The sequence below is a fragment of the Pristiophorus japonicus genome, chromosome 5 (assembly GCF_044704955.1).
Source record: "Pristiophorus japonicus isolate sPriJap1 chromosome 5, sPriJap1.hap1, whole genome shotgun sequence".
Lineage (NCBI taxonomy): Eukaryota > Metazoa > Chordata > Chondrichthyes > Pristiophoridae > Pristiophorus > Pristiophorus japonicus.
The window spans coordinates 278,249,753-278,272,667 of NC_091981.1; the positions used below are offsets into that span (position 1 = coordinate 278,249,753).

The 22,915-nt window shown below is 46.3% G+C and overlaps 1 protein-coding gene across 3 annotated transcripts in view; it reads left to right on the forward strand.

Annotated features, from left to right (window-relative positions):
• Nucleotides 1-22,915, forward strand: part of xylb (xylulokinase homolog (H. influenzae)) — a 295,599-nt gene that overhangs the window by 89,307 nt on the left and 183,377 nt on the right. For all 3 annotated transcript variants that reach the window (XR_011593279.1, XM_070880117.1, XM_070880118.1), the window contains exons 14-15: nucleotides 2,187-2,260; nucleotides 7,520-7,616. Coding sequence is in view for 2 of the 3 variants with exons in the window: in XM_070880117.1 (XP_070736218.1) it covers nucleotides 2,187-2,260; nucleotides 7,520-7,616 (171 nt within the window). In the remaining variant the exon portion in view is untranslated. The remainder of the gene's footprint in view (nucleotides 1-2,186; nucleotides 2,261-7,519; nucleotides 7,617-22,915) is intronic.

Here is a 22,915-nt window from a genome sequence, read left to right on the forward strand (position 1 = left end):
AGGCTTAAGTGAGGGCAAGGTGTGGCCACCTGTTAGCCAAGTTTCCATAAAATTCACAATGTCAATTAAATCGTCCTACAAAAAGGTTGTGGAAGACAAGGACATTGTTCACGAGTGAACGCACATTCTGGAGGGAAATGCAAAGGGGTGCTGATTGTTGATCCCTGACAGAGTTTGAGGGGGCAGTGGTGGGAGGAGAGACCGGGACAGGAAGGAGGTTGGCTAAATTAGCCCCCAAGTGGGCCAATTTTGAAAGAAATGCTGAAGGATATGTGAAAGAAGGTTGGCGAGAGAGGAGGATGGGGTTGCTGCTCATGAGGAGGCAGTGAGGAGTGACTCGATGAACCTTTGGAGACTGTTAAGAGCGGCACAGCGGTTAGTTATAGGCTTATCCAAGGGGGATTAAAGACTGGGACAGCAGCAGGAATGTAGGAAGGCAGAGGAGTAATGCTGAGTTGGGGTAGGAAAACACCAACATTGTGCAAAGTAAAAAGAAAAAATTTATACCCTCAGTTAATTAACTTAATTATTTCTCCTATTTATTTAAGTTGTCCTGTTGTATTAGTTTGAATATTGGGAAGACTGAAGCCATTGTTTTCGGTCCCCCCCACAAACTCCGTTCCCTAGCCACTGACTCCATCCCTCTCCCCAACTTCTGTCTGAGGCACAACCAGGCTGTTCACAACCTTGGTGTCATATTTGACCCTGGAATTAGCTTTCGATCACATATCCGCAGCATAACTAAGACCGCCTATTTCCACCTCTGTAATATTGCCCATCTCCGCCCCTGCCTCAGCTCATCTACTGCTGATGCCCTCACCATGCCTTTGTTATGTCTAGACTTGACTATTCCAACGCACTCCTGGCTGGCCTCCCACATTCTACCCTATGTAAACTAGAGTAATCCAAAGCTCGACTGCCCGTGTCCTAACTGGCACCAAGTCCTCCTCACCCATCACCCCTGTACTCGCTGACCTACATTGGCTTCCGGTTAAGCAATGCCTCAATTACAAAATTCACATCCTTGTTTTCAAATTCCTCCATGGTCTCGCCCCTCCCTATCTCTGTATTCTCCTCCAGCCCCACAACCCGCCAAGATATCTGCGCTCCTCTAATTCTGCCCTCTTGAGCATCTCCGATTATAATTGCTTAACCATTGGTGGCCGTGCCTTCTGTTGCCTAGGCCCCAAGCTCTGGAACTCCCTGTCTGCACCTCTCCGCCTCTCCGCCTCTCTACCTCTCTTTCCTCCTTCAAGACACTCCTTAAAACCTACCTCTTTGATCAAGCGTTTGGTCACCTGCGCTAATTTCTACTTATGGGGCTCGATGTAATTTTTTAAATCTCATAATACTCCTGTGAAGCGCCTTGGGACGTTTCACTACTTTAAAGGCGCTATATAAATACAAGTTGTTATTGTAGATTAATATCCATTTCAAAGTACGTTGCAAATGTAAAATTCCAATTCATCAGAATTATATAGATTTTTACTGACATTAATATATTTGTGGCAGGAGAAAACAATCTAATCTGTTAGTCCAATTATTCCCAATCTTCTCTGTATGATATTTCTATTTCATTCATAACATTTAATAACTTGCAAATCTCATCAGATTCCAAAAACCTGTCCCATTCCTTATTGAAGCTCCTTATGATTTTCCGTTTGACCATCAGCACCGCTTTATTTCATACGTTGACCATGTTAAAGAAATGATGAAGGATATGTGAAAAAAGATAGAAATAAAGACTTGTATTTATATAGCGCCTTTCATGACCTCAGGGCATCTCAAAATGCTTTACAGCCAACAAAGTACTTTTGAAGTGCCATCACTGTTTTAGTGTGGGAAACGTGATGTTATGTGAGGCCAAGAAGCTGGTGATGGTGGGATCAGAAACGACAGGGGTGGGGAAGGGCTTTAAGTGGGGCTGGGCAAGCTGAGACCAGAGAAAGTGCCATAAAAACAGCATGAGACACAATCAGTGGGTCCTGAAGCAGCCCAGAGCTGGAAGGGGTGTGGGGGCAGTGATCAGCTGTTTGAAAACCATTGAATCATATAACCAACACGGTGAGGCATCAGGAAAGCCCAAAGTAAGATTCATACGTATCTCTCTAATTGATATTAAATGATTGACTTTCATTTAAAGACTTGTTTCTTATTATTTGTACAATGTGTTTCTGTTTTTCAAGGGTTTTATTTTGATGTGATGGAGATCACCCCTGCTGTAATAGGTATTCATCGATTCAATGCCGAAAACTGCAAAGTAAGTGCAACAAAAATGGACTTTCATCTGCTTTAGATGTTTAAGTTGTATTTTGTATTGTTGGCAACAACATGCAAGAGGGTAATACACAAGCTCGTGCAGAATACTTCTCAACAATAAAGCTATTAGCTTAGAATCCAGACTGACTGGCTGTAGGGGCTCCATAAGGAGCAAGTTCCTCAATATTTTCTAAGCTGTTAAATAATTCACCAGAGCCATCACATTCAGTTGCAAACATTCTTCCCATTGTCAAAGCTTGGCTGTCCATCCAATATTGCTAAAAGAAATGCAGCCATCTGTGGATCTAATGTAGTTAGGAGAGATTTAGACATTTACTATTTTTTGTTTCCGTGTAACTGGTGGTTGGATCATATTTCTGTAGGTAACCATGTCTAAAGAAGTGGTCCTTAACTGCCTTGCACAGGTTAAAGAATCAGGCCCAGCTTGAATTTAATGGGTTTGATTAAGAATCGCTGGAGAAATGTCACCAACAATGCCTTCGCAAGATCCTGCAAATCCCCTGGGAGGACAGACGCACCAACGTCAGTGTTCTCGATCAGGCCAACATCCCCAGCATCGAAGCACTGACCACACTCGACCAGCTCCGTTGGATGGGCCACATTGTCTGCATAGAAACATAGACATAGAAAATAGGTGCAGGAGTAGGCCATTCAGCCCTTCTAGCCTGCACCGCCATTCAATGAGTTCATGGCTGAACATGAAACTTCAGTACCCCCTTCCTGCTTTCTCGCCATAACCCTTGATCCCCCGAGTAGTAAGGACTTCATCTAACTCCCTTTTGAATATATTTAGTGAATTGGCCTCAACTACTTTCTGTGGTAGAGAATTCCACAGGTTCACCACTCTCTGGGTGAAGAAGTTTCTCCTCATCTCGGTCCTAAATGGCTTACCCCTTATCCTCAGACTGTGACCCCTGGTTCTGGACTTCCCCAACATTGGGAACATTCTTTCTGCATCTAACCTGTCTAAACCCGTCAGAATTTTAAACGTTTCTATGAGATCCCCTCTCATTCTTCTGAACTCCAGTGAATACAAGCCCAGTTGATCCAATCTTTCTTGATAGGTCAGTCCCGCCATCCCGGGAATCAGTCTGGTGAACCTTCGCTGCACTCCCTCAATAGCAAGAATGTCCTTCCTCAAGTTAGGAGACCAAAACTGTACACAATACTCCAGGTGTGGCCTCACCAAGGCCCTGTACAACTGTAGCAACACCTCCCTGCCCCTGTATTCAAATCCCCTCGCTATGAAGGCCAACATGCCATTTGCTTTCTTAACCGCCTGCTGTACCTGCATGCCAACCTTCAATGACTGATGTACCATGACACCCAGGTCTCGTTGCACCTTCCCTTTTCCTAATCTGTCACCATTCAGATAATAGTCTGTCTCTCTGTTTTTACCACCAAATGCATGCCGGATACAAGACTCCCAAAGCAAGCGCTGTACTCAAAACTCCTACATGGCAAGCGAGCCCCGCGTGGGCAGAGGAAACATTTCAAGGACACCCTCAAAGCCTCCTTGATAAAGTGCAACATCCCCACCGACACCTGGGAATCCGTGGCGAAAGACCGCCCTAAGTGGAGGCAGAGCATCCGGGAGGGCGCTGAGCATCTCGAGTCTCGTCGCCGAGAGCATGCAGAAAACAAGCACAGGCAGCGGAAGGAGCGTGCGGCAAACCAGACTCCCCACCCACCCTTTCCTCCAACCACTGTCTGTCCCACCTGCGACAGAGACTGTAATTCCAGAATTGGACTGTTCAGTCATCTGAGAATTCACTTTTGGAGTGGAAGTAAGTCTTCTTCGATTTCGAGGGACTGCCTATGATGATGACATCAGAGACCTTTGAGAAGGGACAGGGTTGATGATTGTAGGACTATGGGCCCAAGTTTCCACAAGAAACAAAACGGGCGACCCTCCGAGCTGGGCGTCCGTTTTTCGCGCCACAAAGTGCGCCTAAAAAAATCCTCGGTATTCTCCACCTACTTGCAGGCCCTCTGGCCCTCGGCGCAGCCAGCACGAGCTGTAGGGGGGCGGAGCCAGGTCCCTGCGCTGAAAACAGTGCCGGGACCTCTGCACATGCGCGCTACAGTGGGCAAGCAAGTGCAGTAGCTCCAGGCGCCGAACTATGTGGGAGGGGTCCGAAGCACGCAGCCCCTAGCCCTGGCTGAATGGCCTCACTGGGGGCTGCGTGAATAAGGCTCCTCCCACGGCCAGCTCCTGCTCCCCCCCCCGACCAGACCCGATACTCGCTCCCTGCCCCCCCCTGCCTCCGGACCAGACCCGACACTCGCTCCCCGCCCCCCCTGCCTCCGGAACAGACCAGACACCCGTGCCCACCGCCCCCCCCCCCCCCCCCCCGACTGGACCCGACCCGACCCGCGCTCCTGTTCCCGCTCCCCGCCCCCCCGACTGGACCCAACCCGACCCGCGCTCCCGCTCCCTGATCCCAGAGCCCCCCCCCCCCCCCCCCCACTGGACCCGACCCGACTCCCGCTCCCGGACTGGATCCGACCTGACCTCCCCCCCTCTCCCCCTCTCTCTCTCTCTCTCCCTCCCCCCCTCTCTCTCTCTCTCCCTCCCCCCCTCTCTCTCTCTCTCTCTCTCTCTCTCCCTCTCCACCCCCCCCCACCGACCCGAACCGAACCGAACCTCCCCGACCCGACCCAACCCAGCGCCACCTACCTGTAAATCTGGTGCTGGGGATGGGCCCTGCCTGAAGTCTCGGGCCGGCCCGTTCAGCCTTCGGTCCCGAAAGGCCTGCCTGAAGCACTTTCACACAGGTAGGAAGATGGTTTATTTAATCTTTTCTTTGCTTATAAATGTTTATTCAGGTTAGATTTATTTGTATAATATTTGTATAAGTATAAATAAGGATTTATTATAGAATTTAATGACTTCCCTTCCCCCCCCACCTCGTTCTGGACGCCTAATTTGTAACCTGCGCCTGATTTTTTAATGTGTAGAACAGGTTTTTTCAGTTCTACAAAAATCTTCACTTGCTCCATTCTACTTTAGTTTGGAGTACGTTTTCACTGTGAAAACTTTCAAATCAGGCGTCAGTGGCCGGACACGCCCCCTTTTGAAGAAAAAATTCTGTTCCAAAGTGGAACTGTTCTACCTGACTAGAACTGCAGAAAAAAAAATGTAGAGAATTGCGATTTCTAAGATAGTCCGTTCTCCACCAGTTGCTCCTAAAAATCAGGCGCAAATCATGTGGAAACTTGGGCCCAATATGTGGCTTCATGTGTTTAGTTTACTGTCTGTCTTCAGCTTTCTAGCCTGAGTAGAATTCTTTTTTGCACCAGCCAGCAGGAGAGCTGATCATTTCTGAGGTTGATATGCTCCACAGCACAAGAAGCGATTTTATGTTCTTAAGTTGGTTTAGAGAGAATGTGAGTGGCATATTCATTATTTTATATATTGAGGATAGTAGAGGAATGTATGATTCACTGCTTTATACTGTTCATTCATTGGTAAATAAAACCACATTTTGATTCAGAACTTGAGACTCGAACTGGTAAGATTGTATGTTCAGTCCACTATTCTAAATGAGGGCAATTACATGGCAGCCTGTGATACACCCCAGTAGCCAATATACAGAGTAAGGCTTTTCTGTTATGTTTCATAGGACTTCCTATTGTTTACCTAGATGTGGCAGAAAAAGGTGCATGCCATTTATAGGGGAAGTGAGGCTATTTATGTTAACCCGAGAAAATACCTAGCATACAAAACCTCTCAAAATGTGACAATGTGCAATGAGTATTCCCCACAGATTTTGCTTTTATTTACCATAGGGCCTTGTTACTTAATCTGCTAATATCATAAGTGACACCAATAATCTGAAAAACAAATTCTCCTAGTTATTAAACAGGACAGAGGGATTGGAGGGAAAGTAAAAGGTGAAAGAAGTCAAACATCAGTCAAGACATAAGATTAAAGGTTACACTGCTAAGCAAAAGACTGAGCCGCTCAAAGCCTAGGTTAGACCAATCCCAGTGCTGTAAAGGACAGCTGCAAAAACAAGATCTCCACCTGAGCACAGCAGCAAAGCCACACCTGCAAAATTCATTCGGGTTAGCATGACAGAGCACTTAATCTTCTCTAATGGGTCAGGCAGCATCTGTGGAGAAAAACAGAGTTAAGGTTTTGGGTCGATGACCCGTCGTCAGCATTGGTGAATGTTCGAAAAGAACACATTCTTAAGGGGAGGAGAAGAAAGGACAAAAGGGAAGATCTGTGATAGGGTGGAAGGCAGGAGAGATTAGAGAGACAAAAAGGATGATGGGCCAAATTGAAATGGTAATGGCAGGAGTTAGAAAAAGATTAGTCTAGATAGGGTGTGAATGACGGTGATTTCCAGCATTTTCTGTTTTTATTTTAGATTCCAGCATCCGCAGTATTTTTATTTTGTGTTTAATCTTCTCTGCCTGGGATAACCTCCTGAGTTGTTCATCCCAGGGAGACAAAGGAGGATAGATTATCTGATGCCAGAGGATAGAAACATAGAAACATAGAAAATAGGTGCAGGAGTAGGCCATTCGGCCCTTTGAGCCTGCACCACCATTCAATAAGATCATGGCTGATCATTCCCTCAGTACCCCTTTCCTGCTTTCTCTCCATGCCCCTTGATCCCCTTAGCCGTAAAGGCCATATCTAACTCCCTCTTGAATATATCCAATGAACTGGCAGCAACAACTCTCTGTGGCAAGGAATTCCACAGGTTAACAAGTTTCTCCTCATCTCAGTCCTAAATTGCCTACCCCTTATCACAAGACTGTGTCCCCTGGTTCTGGACTTCCCCAATATCAGGAACATTCTATCTGCATCTAACCTGTCCCGTCCCGTCAGAATCTTGTATGTTTCTATGAGATCCCCTCTCATCCTCCTAAACTCCAGTGTATAAAGGCCCAGTTGATCCAGTCTTTCCTCATATGTCAGTCCAGCTATCCCGGGAATCAGTCTGGTGAAACTTCGCTGCACACCCTCAATAGCAAGAACGTCCTGTGGAAGTGGAGTTGAGGCCAAGATCAGATCAACCATGATCTTATTGAATGGCGGAGCAGACTCGAGGGGCCAAATGGCCCACTCCTGCGCCTATTTCTTATGTTCTTAAGTTTTCAACATGCTATATAGTTCATATCTTATTATGCAGCCCTTTTAGTTTTTTCTCTCTCTTCTGTCTCTGTAAAACCAGATGAATAAAAGTTAAGACTTTCCTGTCTGTCTGCTTGTCTGTTGTAGGTGTTCGAGTTTTCAAAAGAGGTGGAGGTCCGAGCTGTAATAGAGGGTCAGATGCTGGCTAAAAGGGCATACGCTGAGAAGCTGGGCTACAAAGTCTGTAAGTAATAATGATGTAAGATGTCAGAGAGCTCCATGTTCATCCAAAATATTTAGCTCGCTCTTCGAGCAACAGGTGCAGGCCTGTTTGGCAAACCTACGTGGGCCGTATTTGATTGAGAACTGGTGTGGCTGAACCAAAACTGTGTTTAACACCATAAAGCATAGTTTGACAAATGTGGTAGATTTGGACTTTTGGGCTGTTGACCAGCGGAGGTGTTGGCTGAGCGAAGAATATTGACCAGGACGTCCAAGAAAACTTCCTGCTTTTCTGTGAATCATGCCAAGGAGTCTTTAATGTTCATCTCACCAACCCACAGTTGAAAGCTCATTTGACAATGCTACAAAAGGCAGTAATGATGCTTAAAAATTATCACATGGCTATTCCTGTTTAATTATTGAGTGGCACCATCGTTAAAGCTTGCACAGTCTGCTTCATGCTGTAACGGCAAATTTGTATTATACTGAACTTTGCAAAACAATTCTAACAATTTATTGAGGCTTTCTGTTCATGTGCCAATCTTTCAGCAAATCTGTGCAACTTCCCACTGTTTTCTGGGGGCTGGTCTCGTTGGGGCTGCAAACACCCGCCCATTTGTTAATCGTATGCAAGTGAATGAAACATGGATTATGCCGTGTTTCTCGTCCTTTGCACTATTTGAGCATTGGCCGCAGGGGCTGCCTGTTTGCCCAGGTGTCCAGGCCTCAGTGGTTGGTAGTAGGCGGACACAAAAATCTTTGTGCAGTCAGGGCTTGAGCTATTGCCCAAGAAGGGAGGGGGGGGCGGCGGGGGGGGTGGTGGATTTAAAAAAAAAAAATATGCCTCATGTTCCACGCAGTATAGAAGCAATGGCCGGTCCCTGGACGCTTCCCTCACTTCTCCCATTGGAGAAGCTCCCCAGGGAGGAGGGAGCAGAAAGAAGGCGAGTAACTCTTGCACGTAGCTCGTCATAAATCTGTTATTGAGAGAAAAAAAAGAATCAAATGGACGTACTTTTCTTATTGGCTGAAGTAAGCAACAGTTGAAGAACGGTAGATCCTGTGAGGATCCACAGAACAGCAACTCCCTTTGAAAGGCTTCGATTTTAACTAATCATACTGCTAAATCCATTTTTGTAATGTTTCACCAACATCTTTATTTGATGTAGCTGAATTTGTAACTGTATAACTGGCATTTATAACAAAACATATCTGAAATTATGTAATTCCCTCTAAAATCACTACTTGCATCCTATTCCACATTCATAAGATTACATGGGATATACGACACAGAAACAGGCCATTCGGCCCAACCAGTCCATACCGGCGTTTATGTTCCACTTGAGCCTCCTCCCGTCTTTTCTCATCTAAATCTATCAATGTAACTCTCTGTTCCCTTCTCCATCATATGCTTGTCTAGCCTCTCCTTAAATGCATCTTTACTATTCACTCCAACCACACCTCTGGTAGCGAGTTCCACATTCTCACCACTTTTTGGGTAAAGAATTTTCTCTGAATTCCCTATTGGATTTCTTAGTGACTATCTTATATTGATAGCTCTTCCCCACAAGTGGAAAAATTCTCTCTGTGTCCACTTTATCAAAACCTTTAATAATTTTGAAAGACCTGTATTAGGTCACCCCTCACCTTTTTGCAAGAGAAAAGAGACCTAGCCTGATCCTGATATGTATACCCTTGCATTTCTGGTATCAACTTTGTAAATCTTTTTTACCTTTCCTACTTTACCCTTTTTTTGCAAACTATAAAATGCATCACGGAGGCTTGGGCCTCACTTTGTCTCCTTGTCAACAGCTTAATTTCTTAACCTGGACTTTCTTATTTGTTTCTTTCACTTCCAGCGAAGCGCAGTCACGCCTACTTGGCCTGGGGCAGCATTATTATCTGTGCCTGCACAATGTTCTTTCCATTTTCTTTTCTCCATTTCACTGGTTTTCTACCCATCTGTCCACAATTCTGATCTGCTGGTTCCCTACCTGATTGCTCAGACTCTCGATCTGACAATTTCTTACCCTCCATCCCTTCCTTCATACTGATAGACATAAAGTAAAAATACACAACAAATAATTTGATTTTTTTTTAAATAAGAGAATAAGGCATTACATTTTACATCTGCCTGCTACCACACTTGAGCCTGGATTGGAAGACTGGCTACCCTCATCCTCACATTCTCCAGAATAACGTGTCTTATTCCTTCCAACAATTGCTCCCTCAACAACGCAGACGTCACCAACATTTTATTTTAGCAAATAATTGGCAAGGTTAAAACAAAAGGATTAATGTCTCAGCAAAACTATGCAAGTGATTAGGCTAAGCAGGTATCTGTGCACAAACATCAGTACAAGACTGGACGCAAAGAGCAACCTGAGCTATTGGACTAAAAACAGAAAATGCTGGAAATCTCAGCAGGTCAGGCAGCATCTGTGGAGAGGAAGCAAAGTTAATGTTTCGGGTCGATGACCCTTCGTCAGAACTGGAGAGAACTGAGCTATTGGACCTTGTTGGACAAGCAGAAAAGGTGCTTTTCAGCTCAAGGTCTTCTTGTGGTACAAGGTCTCTTTCCGACTGGATCCGACCTGACCTCCCTCTCCCCGACCTGACCTACCTCTCCCTCCCTCCCACCACCCCCCCCGACCCGACCCAACGCCACCTACCTGTAAATCTGGTGCTGGGGACGGGCCCTACCTGAAGTCTCGGCCCATTCAGCCTCCCTCCCCCTTCTCCTTCCCCCCCCCCAATCTCCTTTGCCCCCCCCATCTCCTTCCCCCCCCATCTCCTTCCCCTCCATCTCCTTCCCCCCCATCTCCTTCTCCCCATCTCCTTCTCCCCCCATCTCCTTCCCCCCCTCCCCCATCTCCTACCCCCCATCTCCTCTCCCCCCCATCTCCTTCCCCCTCCCCATCTCCTTCCCCCCCATCTCCTTCCCCCCCCCCAATCTCCTCCCCCCATCTCCTTTCCCCACATCTCTTTTCCCCCCTCATCTCCTTTCTCCCCCTTCTCCCCTTTATCCCCTTCTCCCCCTTCTCCCCCCTGCCCCCTTCTCCCCATCTCCCCCCTTCTCCCCCTCCTCCCCCCTTCTCACCCCCCTCCCCCTTCGCCCCCGTCCCTCCCCCTGCTCCCCCATCCCTCCCCCTTCCCTCCCTCTGCTCCACCCCTCTCTCCCTCTACCCCCTTCCCCTCGCTGTCATAAACACAGACACTGACAGACAGAGAATGAGATGAGAGAGACATACACAGACAGAGAGATAGAGACACTGACAGAGATACACTGGGGGTGGGGAGGGGGGCATCCCAGCACGCTGTTGGAGGGCTCCCGGTGCTGCAGTCGGTAAGTAGAAAATGTTTTATTTATTGATTTAAAAAAATATATATTTCTTATTAATTTGTTTTGATTGATTTATTGGTTGATTTATTGATGTATTTATCATTTATTATTGATGATGGCTCTTTATTTGTAAAACTGAAGTGTTTAATGTTTGTAAACTTCCCTTTAAACCCCCCCCCCCACCATTCCCTACGCCTGATTTGTAACCTACGCCTGATTTTCTAAAGTGTAGACAAGGTTTTTTCGAGCGTACAAAAATCTTCACTTACTCCATTCTAAGTTAGTTTGGAGTAAGTTTTCACTCACGAAACTTTGAAATCAGGCGTAAGTGGCTGGACACGCCCCCTTTTTGAAAAAAAATTCTGTTCCAAAGTGAAACTATTCTAACTGACTAGAACTGGAGCAAACTAAATGACGAGAATTCCGATTTCTAAGATACTCCGTTCTACACCAGTTGCTCCTAAAAATCAGGAGCAAATCATGTGGAAACTTGGGGCCAAAATCTGGACTAAAGTCACCCATGATGACTGCTGTACCTTTATTGCATGCATTCCTAATTTCCTGTTTGATGCCATCCCCAACCTCACTACTACTGTTTGGTGGTCTGTATACAACTCCCATTAGCATTTTCTGCCCTTTGGTGTTCCGTAGCTCTACCCATACAGATTCCACATCATCCAAGCTAATGTCCTTCCTTAATTTCCTCTTTAACCTGCAACGCTACCCAACCTCCTTTCCCTTTCTGTCTATCCTTCTTGAATATTGAATACCTCTGGATGTTGAGTTCCCAGACTTGGTCACCTTGGAGCCATGTCTTTGTAATCGCAATTATATCATAACCGTTAACTGCTATCTGCGCAGTTAATTCATCCACCTTATTACGAATGCTCCTCGCATTGAGGTACAGAACCTTCAAGCTTGTTTTTTTAACACTCTTTGTCCTTTTAGAATTATGTAGTAATGTGTTCTCTGCCCTCCACCTTTCCTTATCTCCTTTCTACCTTTTGCTTCTGCCCCCATTTTACTTCCATCTGTCGCCCTGTATAGATTCCCATCCCCCTACCATATTAGTTTAAACCCTCCCCAACAGCACTAGCAAATACTCCCCCAGGACATTGGTTCCGGTCCTGCCCAGGTGCAGACCGTCCGGTTTGTATGGTCCCACCTCCCCCAGAACCGGTTCCAATGTCCCAGGAATTTGAATCCCTCCCTCTTGCACCATTCCTCAAGCCACATATTCATCTTAACTGTCCTGCTATTTCTACTCTGACTAGCATGTGGCACTGGTAGCAATCCTGAGATTACTACCTTTGAGGTCCTGCTTTTTAATTTAACTCCTAGCTCCCTAAATTCAGCTTGTAGGACCTCATCCCGTTTTTTACCTATATCGTTGGTACCTATATGCACCAGGACAACTCTTCCCCCTCCAAAATGCCCTGCAGCAGCTCCGAGACATTCTTGACCCTTGCACCAGGGAGGCAACATACCATCTGGAGTCTCGATTGCGGCTGCAGAAACGCCTATCTATTCCCCTTACAATAGAATCCCCGACCACTATAGCTTTCCCACTCTTTTTCCTGCCCTTCTGTGCAGCAGAGCCACCCATGGTGCCATGAACTTGGCTGCTGTTGCCTTCTCCTGATGAGTCATCTCCCCCAACAGTATCAAAACGGTGTATCTGTTTTGGAGGGAGATGACCGCAGGGGACTCTTGCACTACCTTCTTTCCACTGCTCTGCCTGAGTAACCTTTACCTGCGGTGTGACCAACTCACTAAACGTGCTATTCACTTGATTCCATGCGCAGCTCCAGTGCCGCAATGCGGTCTGTCAGGAGCTGCAGCTGGACACAATTCCTGCACACACAGTAGTCAGAGACACTGGAAGCGTCCCTGACTTCCCACATAGCACAGGAGGAGCATGACACGGGTCTGGGCTCTCCTGCCATAACTTAACCCTTAAATTAACTTAATTTGACAACAATGCCAAAGGTTATCTACTGATAAGGAAAGAAAAAGAAAAAGATTAAATACTCACCAATCCACCAGCCAATCACTTACCCGCTTGGCTGTGACGTCACCCTTCGATTTCTTTATACTTCTTTGTTTACTTTCTGCCTCTGCTTCAGCTGGCCTCCCGAACTGCCGCCGCTCCAAGCTGCTGCCGTTGCCCTTTATCCTCCTGCGCCGCTCCGCTCTCACAATACTGGCTCCTCGGACTGCCACTGCTCCCAGTCGTGCCGCCGCCCTTTAACCTCCCGCGCCGCTCCTCTTGCGATGCTAGCTGCTCGGATTAACAGCAAATGGGTTGTCAGAGGAGTGGTGGGCCGTTGGGTCTCAATTTTCCAATCCTCCTTAGAAACAGTGGTGGTGCCAAAGGACTGGAGGATTGCAAATGTTACACTCTGTTCAAAATTACAGTCCAGTCAATTTAATGTCAGCTTTTAGAAACAATAATCCGGGAGAAAATTAACATTCACTTGGAAAAGCATGGAGTAATAAAGGAGAGCCAGCATGGATTTTTTTAGGGGAAACTCGTGTTTGACTAACTTTATTGAGTTTTTTGATGAGGTAACAGAGAGTGTGAATGAGGGCAGTGTAGTTGATGTTATGTATATGGACTTTGAAAAGGCATTTGATAAAGTACCACATATTAGGCTTGTCAGCAGAATTGAAGCCCATGGGATAAAGGGGGCAGTCACAGCATGGATACAAAATTGGCTAAGGTGTAGAAAAGGGATAGAGTTGTGATGAATGACTGTTTTTCGGACTAGAGGGAGATATAAAGTAGTGTTCCCTAAGGTTTAGTACTAGGACCACTGCTGTTTTAGATATACATTAATGGCTTGGACTTGAGGGTACAGGGCACAATTTTGAAATTTGCAGGCATCACGAAACTTGGAAGTGTAGTAAACAGTGAGAAAGATAGTAATGGACTTCAAAAGGCCATCGGCAGGCTGGTGGAATGGGCGGACAAATGGCAGATGAAATTCAACGCAGTAAAGTGTGAGATGATACATTTTGGTAGGAAGAATGAGGAGAGACAATGGCACAATTTTAAAGTGGGTGCAAGAAGAGAGTGACCTAGGGGTGTTTGTGCACAAATCTTTGAAGGTGGTAGGACAGGTTAACAAAGCAGTTAATAAAACAATAAAAACAGAAAATGGTGGAAATACTCAGCATCTGTGGAGAGAGAAATAAAGTTAACACTTCAAGTTGATGACGTTTCATCAGAATAATTCTGCTGACCTGCTGAATATTTCCAGCATTTTCTGTTTTTCTTTCAGATTTCCAGCATCCGCAGTATTTTACTATTGTATCAGCTAATAAAGCATATGTGCTCCTGGGCTTTATAAATAGAGGTATAGAGTACAAAAGCCAGGAGATTTTGCTAAACCTATATAAAACACCAGTTCGACTCTAGCTGGAATATTGTGTCCAATTCTGGGCACAAAGGACTGGATTTTCGGCTTTGATGATTTCAGGAAGGTAATGGCGGTGGGTCTATGACGTTTGCGCCCAGGAACAGTTTGTGCCTCAGTCATCAAAATTGGGCAGCTGGGCCCTAAGTCTGAGGTGCAGTGCTAAGGGAGGCGTTTTACACTTCTCTTGGGCATTAGCATGAGAAAATCCTGAGCTAAAGAGCTGGGCCGGGAGTGCTCTCAGAGAGGCCTGGAGAGAAATCGCTCCCCGTCCCCCGCTCCCGCCACAAAAACATTCCCAATACAGAGCCCACGCCACCACAACATAAATCGCAAAAAAAATTAAAAGAAAAAACAATCACACTTACCTGAGGACAGAATTACGCACCTCTCTGCAGTCGGTATAGGTCCCCCCCTCGATTTCTCAGGCGTTCACTGCGGGGCGCGCTGAGGGGCGCACGGGTCAGGCGGGAGTCAAAAACCACGCCGGTGTCACAACCACGGGTATTGTACACCGACACAGCTCTCCACATCGCCGCAAAACCGTCCTCTACCCCCCCTGTGCGGGGATCTGGAGGCTGACTGCCTGCCAAGAAGACCTCACCGCTGCCATTGCCGCTGCTCTGGGGTGAAAAACGGAGTGCAAAGGACCAGAAAATCCACCCTTAAGGCTTTGGAGAGGTTACAGAGGAGAGTTACTAGAAAGTTTCAGGAATGAGGGATTACAATAACATGGATCGACTAGAGAAACTGGGGCTGTTCTCCTTCGAGTAGAAAGGCTAAGAGGAGATTTGATAGAGGTGTTTAAAATAATGTAGGATATTCAATGGAGTTTAGAAGGATGAGAGGGGATCTCATAGAAACATATAAAATTCTGACGGGACTGCACAGGTTAGATGCGGGAAGAATGTTCCCGATGTTGGGGAAGTCCAGAACAAGGGGTCACAGTCTAAGGATAAGGGATAAGCCATTTAGGACCAAGATGAGGAGAAACTTCTTTACTCAGAGAGTTGTTAACCTGTGGAATTCTCCACCACAAAAAGTTGTTAGGGCCAGTTCGTTAGATATATTCAAAAGGGAGTTAGATGTGGCCCTTACGGCTAAAGGGATCAAGGGGTATGGAGAGAAAGCAGGAATGGGATACTGAAATGCATGATTAGCCATATTGAATGGTGGTGCAGGTTCGAAGGCAAAATGGCCTACTCCTGCACCTATTTTCTATGTTTCTCTGTTTTGAGTAAATAAAGAGAAACTGTATCCAACGGCTGAAGGGTCTATAATGTGATTGGCAAAAGAACCAGAGGCGGCATAAGGAAAGACTTTAGGGTGGTGGATACAGATTCAACACTAGGTTTCAAAAGGGAATTGGATAAATACTTGACAGAGAAAAAAGTGCAGGGATGTGGGGAAAGAGCGAGGGAGTGGGACTAAATGGATTGCTCTTCGAAGGAGCCGGTGCAGACTCAATGGGCTGAAGGGCCTCCTTCTGTGCTGTATTATTCTATGACTTTCCCTCCATCAAAAAGTCAGAGATGGGACTGTTTACTGATGATTGCATAGTGTTCAGCTGCATTCGCAATTCCTCAGATAATTGAATGTCACGTGCAATAAAACCTGACAATACCCAGGCGTAGGCTGATAAATGGCAAATAATATTCGCGCCACGCAAGTGCTAATCAATGATTATCTCCAACAAGAGAGAATCTAAACATAAGAACATAAGAATTAGCAACAGGAGTAGGCCATCTAGCCCCTCGAGCCTGCTCCGCCATTCAATAAGATCATGGCTGATCTGGCCGTGGACTCAGCTCCACTTACCCGCCAGCTCCCCGTAACCCTTAATTCCCTTATTGGTTAAAAATCTATCTATCTGTGATTTGAATACATTCAATGAGCTAGCCTCAACTGCTTCCTTGGGCAGAGAATTCCATAGATTCACAACCCTCTGGGAGAAGAAATTCCTTCTCAACTTGGTTTTAAATTGGCTCCCCTGTATTTTGAGGCTGTGCCCCCTAGTTCTAGTCTCCCCAACCAGTGGAAACAACCTCTCTGCCTCTATCTTGTCTATCCCTTTCATGATTTTAAATGTTTCTATTAGATCACCCCTCATCCTTCTGAACTCCAACGAGTAAAGACCCAGTCTACTCAATCTATCATCATAAGGTAACCCCCTCATCTCAGGAATCAGCCTAGTGAATCGTCTCTGTACCCCCTCCAAAGCCAGTATATCGTTCCTTAAGTAAGGTGACCAAAACTGCACGTAGTACTCCAGGTGCGGCCTTACCAATACCCTATACATTGCAGCAGGACCTCCCTGCTTTTGTACTCCATCCCTCTCGCAATGAAGGCCAACATTCCATTCGCCTTCCTGATTACCTGCTGCACCTGCAAACTAACTTTTTGGGATTCATGCACAAGGACCCCAGGTCCCTCTGCATCTCAGCATGTTGTAATTTCTCCCCATTCAAATAATATTCCCTTTTACTGTTTTTTTCCCCAAGGTGGATGACCTCACACTTTCCGACATTGTATTCCATCTGCCAAACCTTCGCCCATTCGCTTAACCTATCCAAATCTCTTTGCAGCCTCTCTGTGTCCTCTACACAACCCGCTTTCCCACAATCTTAGTGTGATCTGCAAATTTTGTTACACTACACTCTGTCCCCTCTTCCAGGTCATCTATGTATATTGTAAACAGTTGTGGTCCCAGCACCGATCCCTGTGGCACACCACTAACCACCGATTTCCAACCTGAAAAGGATCCATTTATCCCGACTCTCTGCTTTCTGTTCGCCAGCCAATTCTCTATCCATGCTAATACATTTCCTCTGACTCCGCGTACCTCTATCTTCTGCAGTAACCTTTTGTGTGGCACCTTATCGAATGCCTTTTGGAAATCTAAAAACACCGCATCCATCGGTACACCTCTATCCACCATGCTCGTTATATCCTCAAAGAATTCCAGTAAATTAATTAAACATGATTTCCCCTTCATGAATCCATGCTGCGTCTGCTTGATTGCACTATTCCTATCTAGATGTCCTGCTATTTCTTCCTTAATGATAGTTTCAAGCATTTTCCCCACTACAGATGTTAAATTAACTGGCCTATAGTTACCTGCCTTTTGTCTGCCCCCTTTTTTAAACAGAGGCGTTACATTAGCTGCTTTCCAATCCGCTGGTACCTCCCCAGAGTCCAGAGAATTTTGGTAGATTATAACGAATGCATCTGCTATAACTTCCGCCATCTCTTTTAATACCCTGGAATGCATTTCATCAGGACCAGTGGACATGTCTACCTTGAGTCCCATTAGCCTGTCCAGCACTACCCCCTAGTGATAGTGATTGTCTCAAGGTCCTCCCTTCCCACATTCCTGTGACCAGCAATTTTTGGCATGGTTTTTGTGTCTTCCACTGTGAAGACCGAAGCAAAATAATTGTTTAAGGTCTCAGCCATTTCCACATTTTCCATTATTAAATCCCCCTTCTCATCTTCTAAGGGACCAACACTTCCTTTTGATATTCTTTGGTATTACTATTATTAAGTACCTCAACATCAAGACACTGGCTGAATTATTGACCCGAAACTCAACTGGACCAGCTACATAAACTACTTGAGCTGGTCTGACTGGGTATTCTATGACGAGTGGCCCACCTCCTGTCTCCCAAAGCCTCTACAAGGCACAAGTGAGAAAGGTGATGAAATACTCTCCTCTTGCCTGGATGGGTGCATCAGGAAGCTTGACACCATCCAGGACGAAGCAGTCCGCAGGATCGGCACCTCATCCATTGCTTAAACATCTACCCCTTCCACCACCATGTATTGTGGCTGTAGTGTGCACAGTCTATAAGATGCACTGCAGCAACTCATCAAGCCTTTTTCAGCAGCACCTCCGAAACCCAATGACCTCCATCACCTCGAAGAAAAGGGTGCATGGGGACACAGTCACCTCCAAGTTATCCTCCACCCTGATTTGAACAAAAATCACCATTCCTTCATTGTCACTGGGCCAAAATCCTCAAACTCCCAATCTAAACGCACTGTGGAAGCACCTTCACCACATTGTCTGCAGAAGTTCAAGAAAAAGACCCATCACCACCTTCTCAGGCCAAGTAGGGATGGGCAGTAAATGCCATTCTTTCCAGGGATGCCCACTACCCCGAGAATGGATTTATAAAAACATTTGATGGTTCTGTGGATTATTTTCTTCCCCTCTTTATTTCTACTCAGTCCTTCCCTGGGTCTTACTGGGAAACTCCTCCCCCCTAGGTCTGACTGAGAGACTCCTCCCTCCCAGAGTCTGACTGGGAAATTCCTCCCCCTTGGATCCGACTGGGAAACTCCTCCCTCCCAGAGACTGACTGGGAAACTCCTCCCTCCCAGAGTCTGACTGGGAAACTCCTACCCCCTTGGTCTGACTGAGAAACTCCTCCCCCCCCAACGCCCCCCGGGTTTGACTGGGAGACTCCTCCCCCCTGGGTCTGACTTGGAAACTCCTCCCCCCTGGGTCTGACAGGGAGACACCTCCCCCCCGGGGTCTGACTGAGAAACTCCTCCCCCCCCGGGTCTGACTGAGAAACTCCTCCCCTCTGGATCTGACTGGGAAACTCCTCCCTCCTGGGTCTGACTTGGAAACTCCTCCCCCCTGGGTCTGACTGGGAGACCCCTCCCCCCCTGGGTCTGACTGGGAGACTCCTCCCCCCTGGGTCTGACTGGGAAACTCCTCCCCCCTGGGTCTGACTGGGAGACTCCTCCCCCCTGGGTCTGACTGGGAGACTCCTCCCCCTGGGTCTGACTGGGAGACTCCTCCCCTCTGGGTCTGACTGAGAGACTCCTCCCCTTGAGAAACACATTTCTCCCATGCTCTCTCACTGGGCAAGCAGTCATGTGTCCATCCATTGGCTTCTATTTAGTAACCTATTGCAATGAGAGCGGTGCTTATCAAACAACTCTACCAGATTTTCTTTCCTGCCTCATCAGGAAGTGCCTTGCTGTGAGTAGAATCAAGGGAGAGAAGACTGCATGGTACCAGTGCATATGCAGTGCTCATTCATTAGGAATATTAACCTATACACAACACAACAATATTTATGAGGAAAGAAAAGATGACCAATATTCTTCCTCCCAAATCATCTTTGTAATTGTATAAGCTGCATGTACAAGGTAAATACTGACAATTGGATTTATTTTATATGACAACCACATAACAGTTACAAACAGGCCTATTTAAACTTGCTCTCCAAAAATGTGATCATTAAAAAAGTGCAGCACTGCTCCTAAGTGAAACAACACAGGCCTGCTAATATAGATAAAAAGAGCTCCCTGTAAAGTTTTCATGCGAAATGTTTGAATGCAGCACTTGTTAAATATTTAAGCACACAAGGCTCATATTTGTCAGTAATTTTAAAGTTGACTTACTGCTAAGCAGGAAATGGCACAATCAAATTATTTATGCCACTTCACAAATTCTGATGTAGGTTTGAAATTGCAGCAAAGTATTTACGCTGGCGGACTAAAAATGCCAATCGAGCCCAGTATATGGAGGGGGAGGTGAACATTCTGTTTTGTTACAGGTCACCCTCCGATCAGTCTGATAGAGGAGTGCAGCTAGTCTAATAAAAATCAGTTAAAAAAATCAGCATTATTCAAGTTACTTAATGAGAATTAATAAAACTTGTCAAATTTGTGATGGATACTCAAAAAAAAACACAAGCAACATGAATCCAATCAGACCAGTTGACAGCAGAGATGCAATAGTTTCAATCTACCACAGGGGAGCAGTCAGTGACCATTCTGAGGTTTCAATCTACTTCTGTCTTTCAAAGGCAGTTCAGTTTCTTCATTCTTTTCTAAGTACATCAATTTGATAATCTGGCATCTTGTGCAAATGCGTGGTTGTGTATATATATATATATATATACAGGCTTAACTGTGTGAAGATTTATGTCGCCGTTACAACAACCACAGTGCAATTTGTAGTAAGTGATTCCCTAGTGCACACTTAGGATCTCTGGATCATGGAGTTAAACATTGGGAAGACTGAAGCCATTGTCTTTGGCCCCGCCACAAACTGCATTGCCTAGTCACTGATTCCATCCCTCTCTCTGGCCACTGTCTCGGGCTGAACCAGACTGTTTACAACCTCAGCGTCCTATTTGACCTGGAGTTGAGCTTCCGACCCATGTCCTCTCCATCACCAAGACAGCCTATGTCCACCACCATAATATTACTCGTTTCCACCCCGGCCTCAGCCCATCTGCTGCTTAAAACCCTCATCCATGCATTTGTTAACCTCCAAATTCCACTATTTCAATACTTTCCTGGCCGGCCTCCCATCTTTCACCCTCCATAAATTTAAGCTCATCTAAAACTGTGCTGTATGTATTTTAACTGCCGCCAAATCCCGTTCATCCATTACCTCTGATCTCACTGACCTACATTGATTCCCAGTCCTCAATTTTAAAGTTCTCATCCTCGTGTTCCAATCCCTCCATGGCCTTGCTCCGCCCTATTTCTGTAACCTCCTCCAACCTTACAACCCACCGAATAACCCATTGTTTCTCCAACTCTGACATCTTGTGCATTCCTCACCCCCTTCACTCCACCATTGGCAGCCATGCCTTTAGCCATCTAGTCCTTAAGCTCTGGAATTCCCTCCCTAAACCCCTCTGCCCTCCACCTCTTTCCTCGTTTAAGACCATCTACCTACCGTTGACCAAGCTTTTGGTCACCTACCTTAATGTGACCTTCTTTGGCTCGGTGTCAATTTTTATCTGATTACACTTCTGTTTTACTACTTTAAAGGTACTATATAAATACAAATTGTTGTTAACACACAGTACAATACAATGTTGTGCATCATTTACTATATTTAATGAATGTTGAGGAGCAAAATTGACCTGCGCCATTTGGGGCGCACAATTTGAATTAAGTGAAGATTTAGCGCCCAGCAAAATGGGCTGCTAAATCTTGCTGAATTGGGGACTTAGAAAGAGAAAAAGTTGTGGGGTGGTATCAGAGGCAGGAATGGCCTCTGCTGGGCACTGCTGGGGTGGCACGCTGACCACGTCAGTGTGGCGCTGATGAGGTCAGCGTGACGCGGACATGCCGGATCGCGCTGACGCGTCACAACGTCCCTCCCCTTTTAAAGGGAAGGGCCGCTGCGAACTCTACAACCACTTTCGTGGAGCCCACTGGGCCACCAGGGAGGGTTTCGGCTGGGCCAGAGGGAGTGCCGGGCTGCATGTTAGCGGTTTGGCTGGACCAGTGACCGCCTTGTCGGACCGCGCGCGATAGGCGGCTAATGGGCGGCAAATGCCTACTGTCGTCGGCAAGTGGCATCGACGTCTCGACCTAAATTTAGTCAGCTCTTTGGCAGAGCCAAGAGGCAATGCTGCGCTGGCTAACGCCACCTACATGGTGACGTCATCCAGCGTACAATGCCTCTCATGACATTTGCATTGTATGGCTGTCGTACAAACAGGCGGCCATACAGCCAGGAAAAAGTTGTCGTAAAAGAGCGGATTTTGGGTGGAATTGCCCAGAAAGGAAGGTAAGTTTTTCTCTATTTATTTCTCAGCGAAGGTATTGACGATGGTTTGGAGATCGGCCTCTGAGTGTGCACAGACGCAAGCATCATAGTTCAACGACAAAGATAGGGATGACCTTAGATCTAGCCTGCAGGCCAGGTGGGCAGAGAACATGTTTCAAGGACACCCTCAAAGCCTCCTTGGTAAAGTGCAACCTCCCCACCGACACCTGGGAGTCCCTGGCCAAAGACCGCCCAAAGTGGAGGAAGAGCATCCAGGAGGGCGCTGAGCACCTCGAGTCTCGTCGCCGAGAGCATGCAGAAAACAAGCGCAGACAGAGGAAGGAGCGTGCGGAAAACCAGGTTCCCCACCCACCCTTTCCTCCAACCACTCTTTGTCCCACCTGTGACAGAGACTGTAATTCCCGTATTGGACTGTTCAGTCACCTGAGAACTCACTTTTAGAGTGGAAGCAAGTCTTCCTCGATTTCGAGGGACTGCCTATGATGGTGATGATGATTTATTTCTGCATGTTTTCATTAGTTTTAAGAGTGTGTGGATCGGGGAAGTTTCAGTTCTTTTTTTTCATCCCCTTTTTTTTCTAGCATGGCAACAGCCTCCCTTCGGGGAAATTCAGTAGGCCTTCTGATCTCCCGCCCGAGAATATGTGAGCAACGCCACGTTTTAGCGCTGCTCTCATCTTCGGGCGTAAAATCTGAATTTAGGACTTTGGGGCTGTGCCTAACGCCCAGCGCTAAAATCAAAACAAAGACAGTGACACTGTCTCAAAAATGGAGGTACCCAAATTCGACCCCATGGAGTGTTAAAAAAAGACTGGACAAAAAGTTGATGGCGTAATGCTATATGTCAGGTAGGTAAAAGACGTTGATCCTAAGGAAAGTAGAAAGCTGTAAAATGAACTAGAATGCAGAAAAATCCAAGCTGACTCTAGGGGTATGTTATAGACCACAAGGTCAGCATAAGGAGGACAGTTTGCAATATAAAGAGATAGAATGGGTATGCATGTGAGA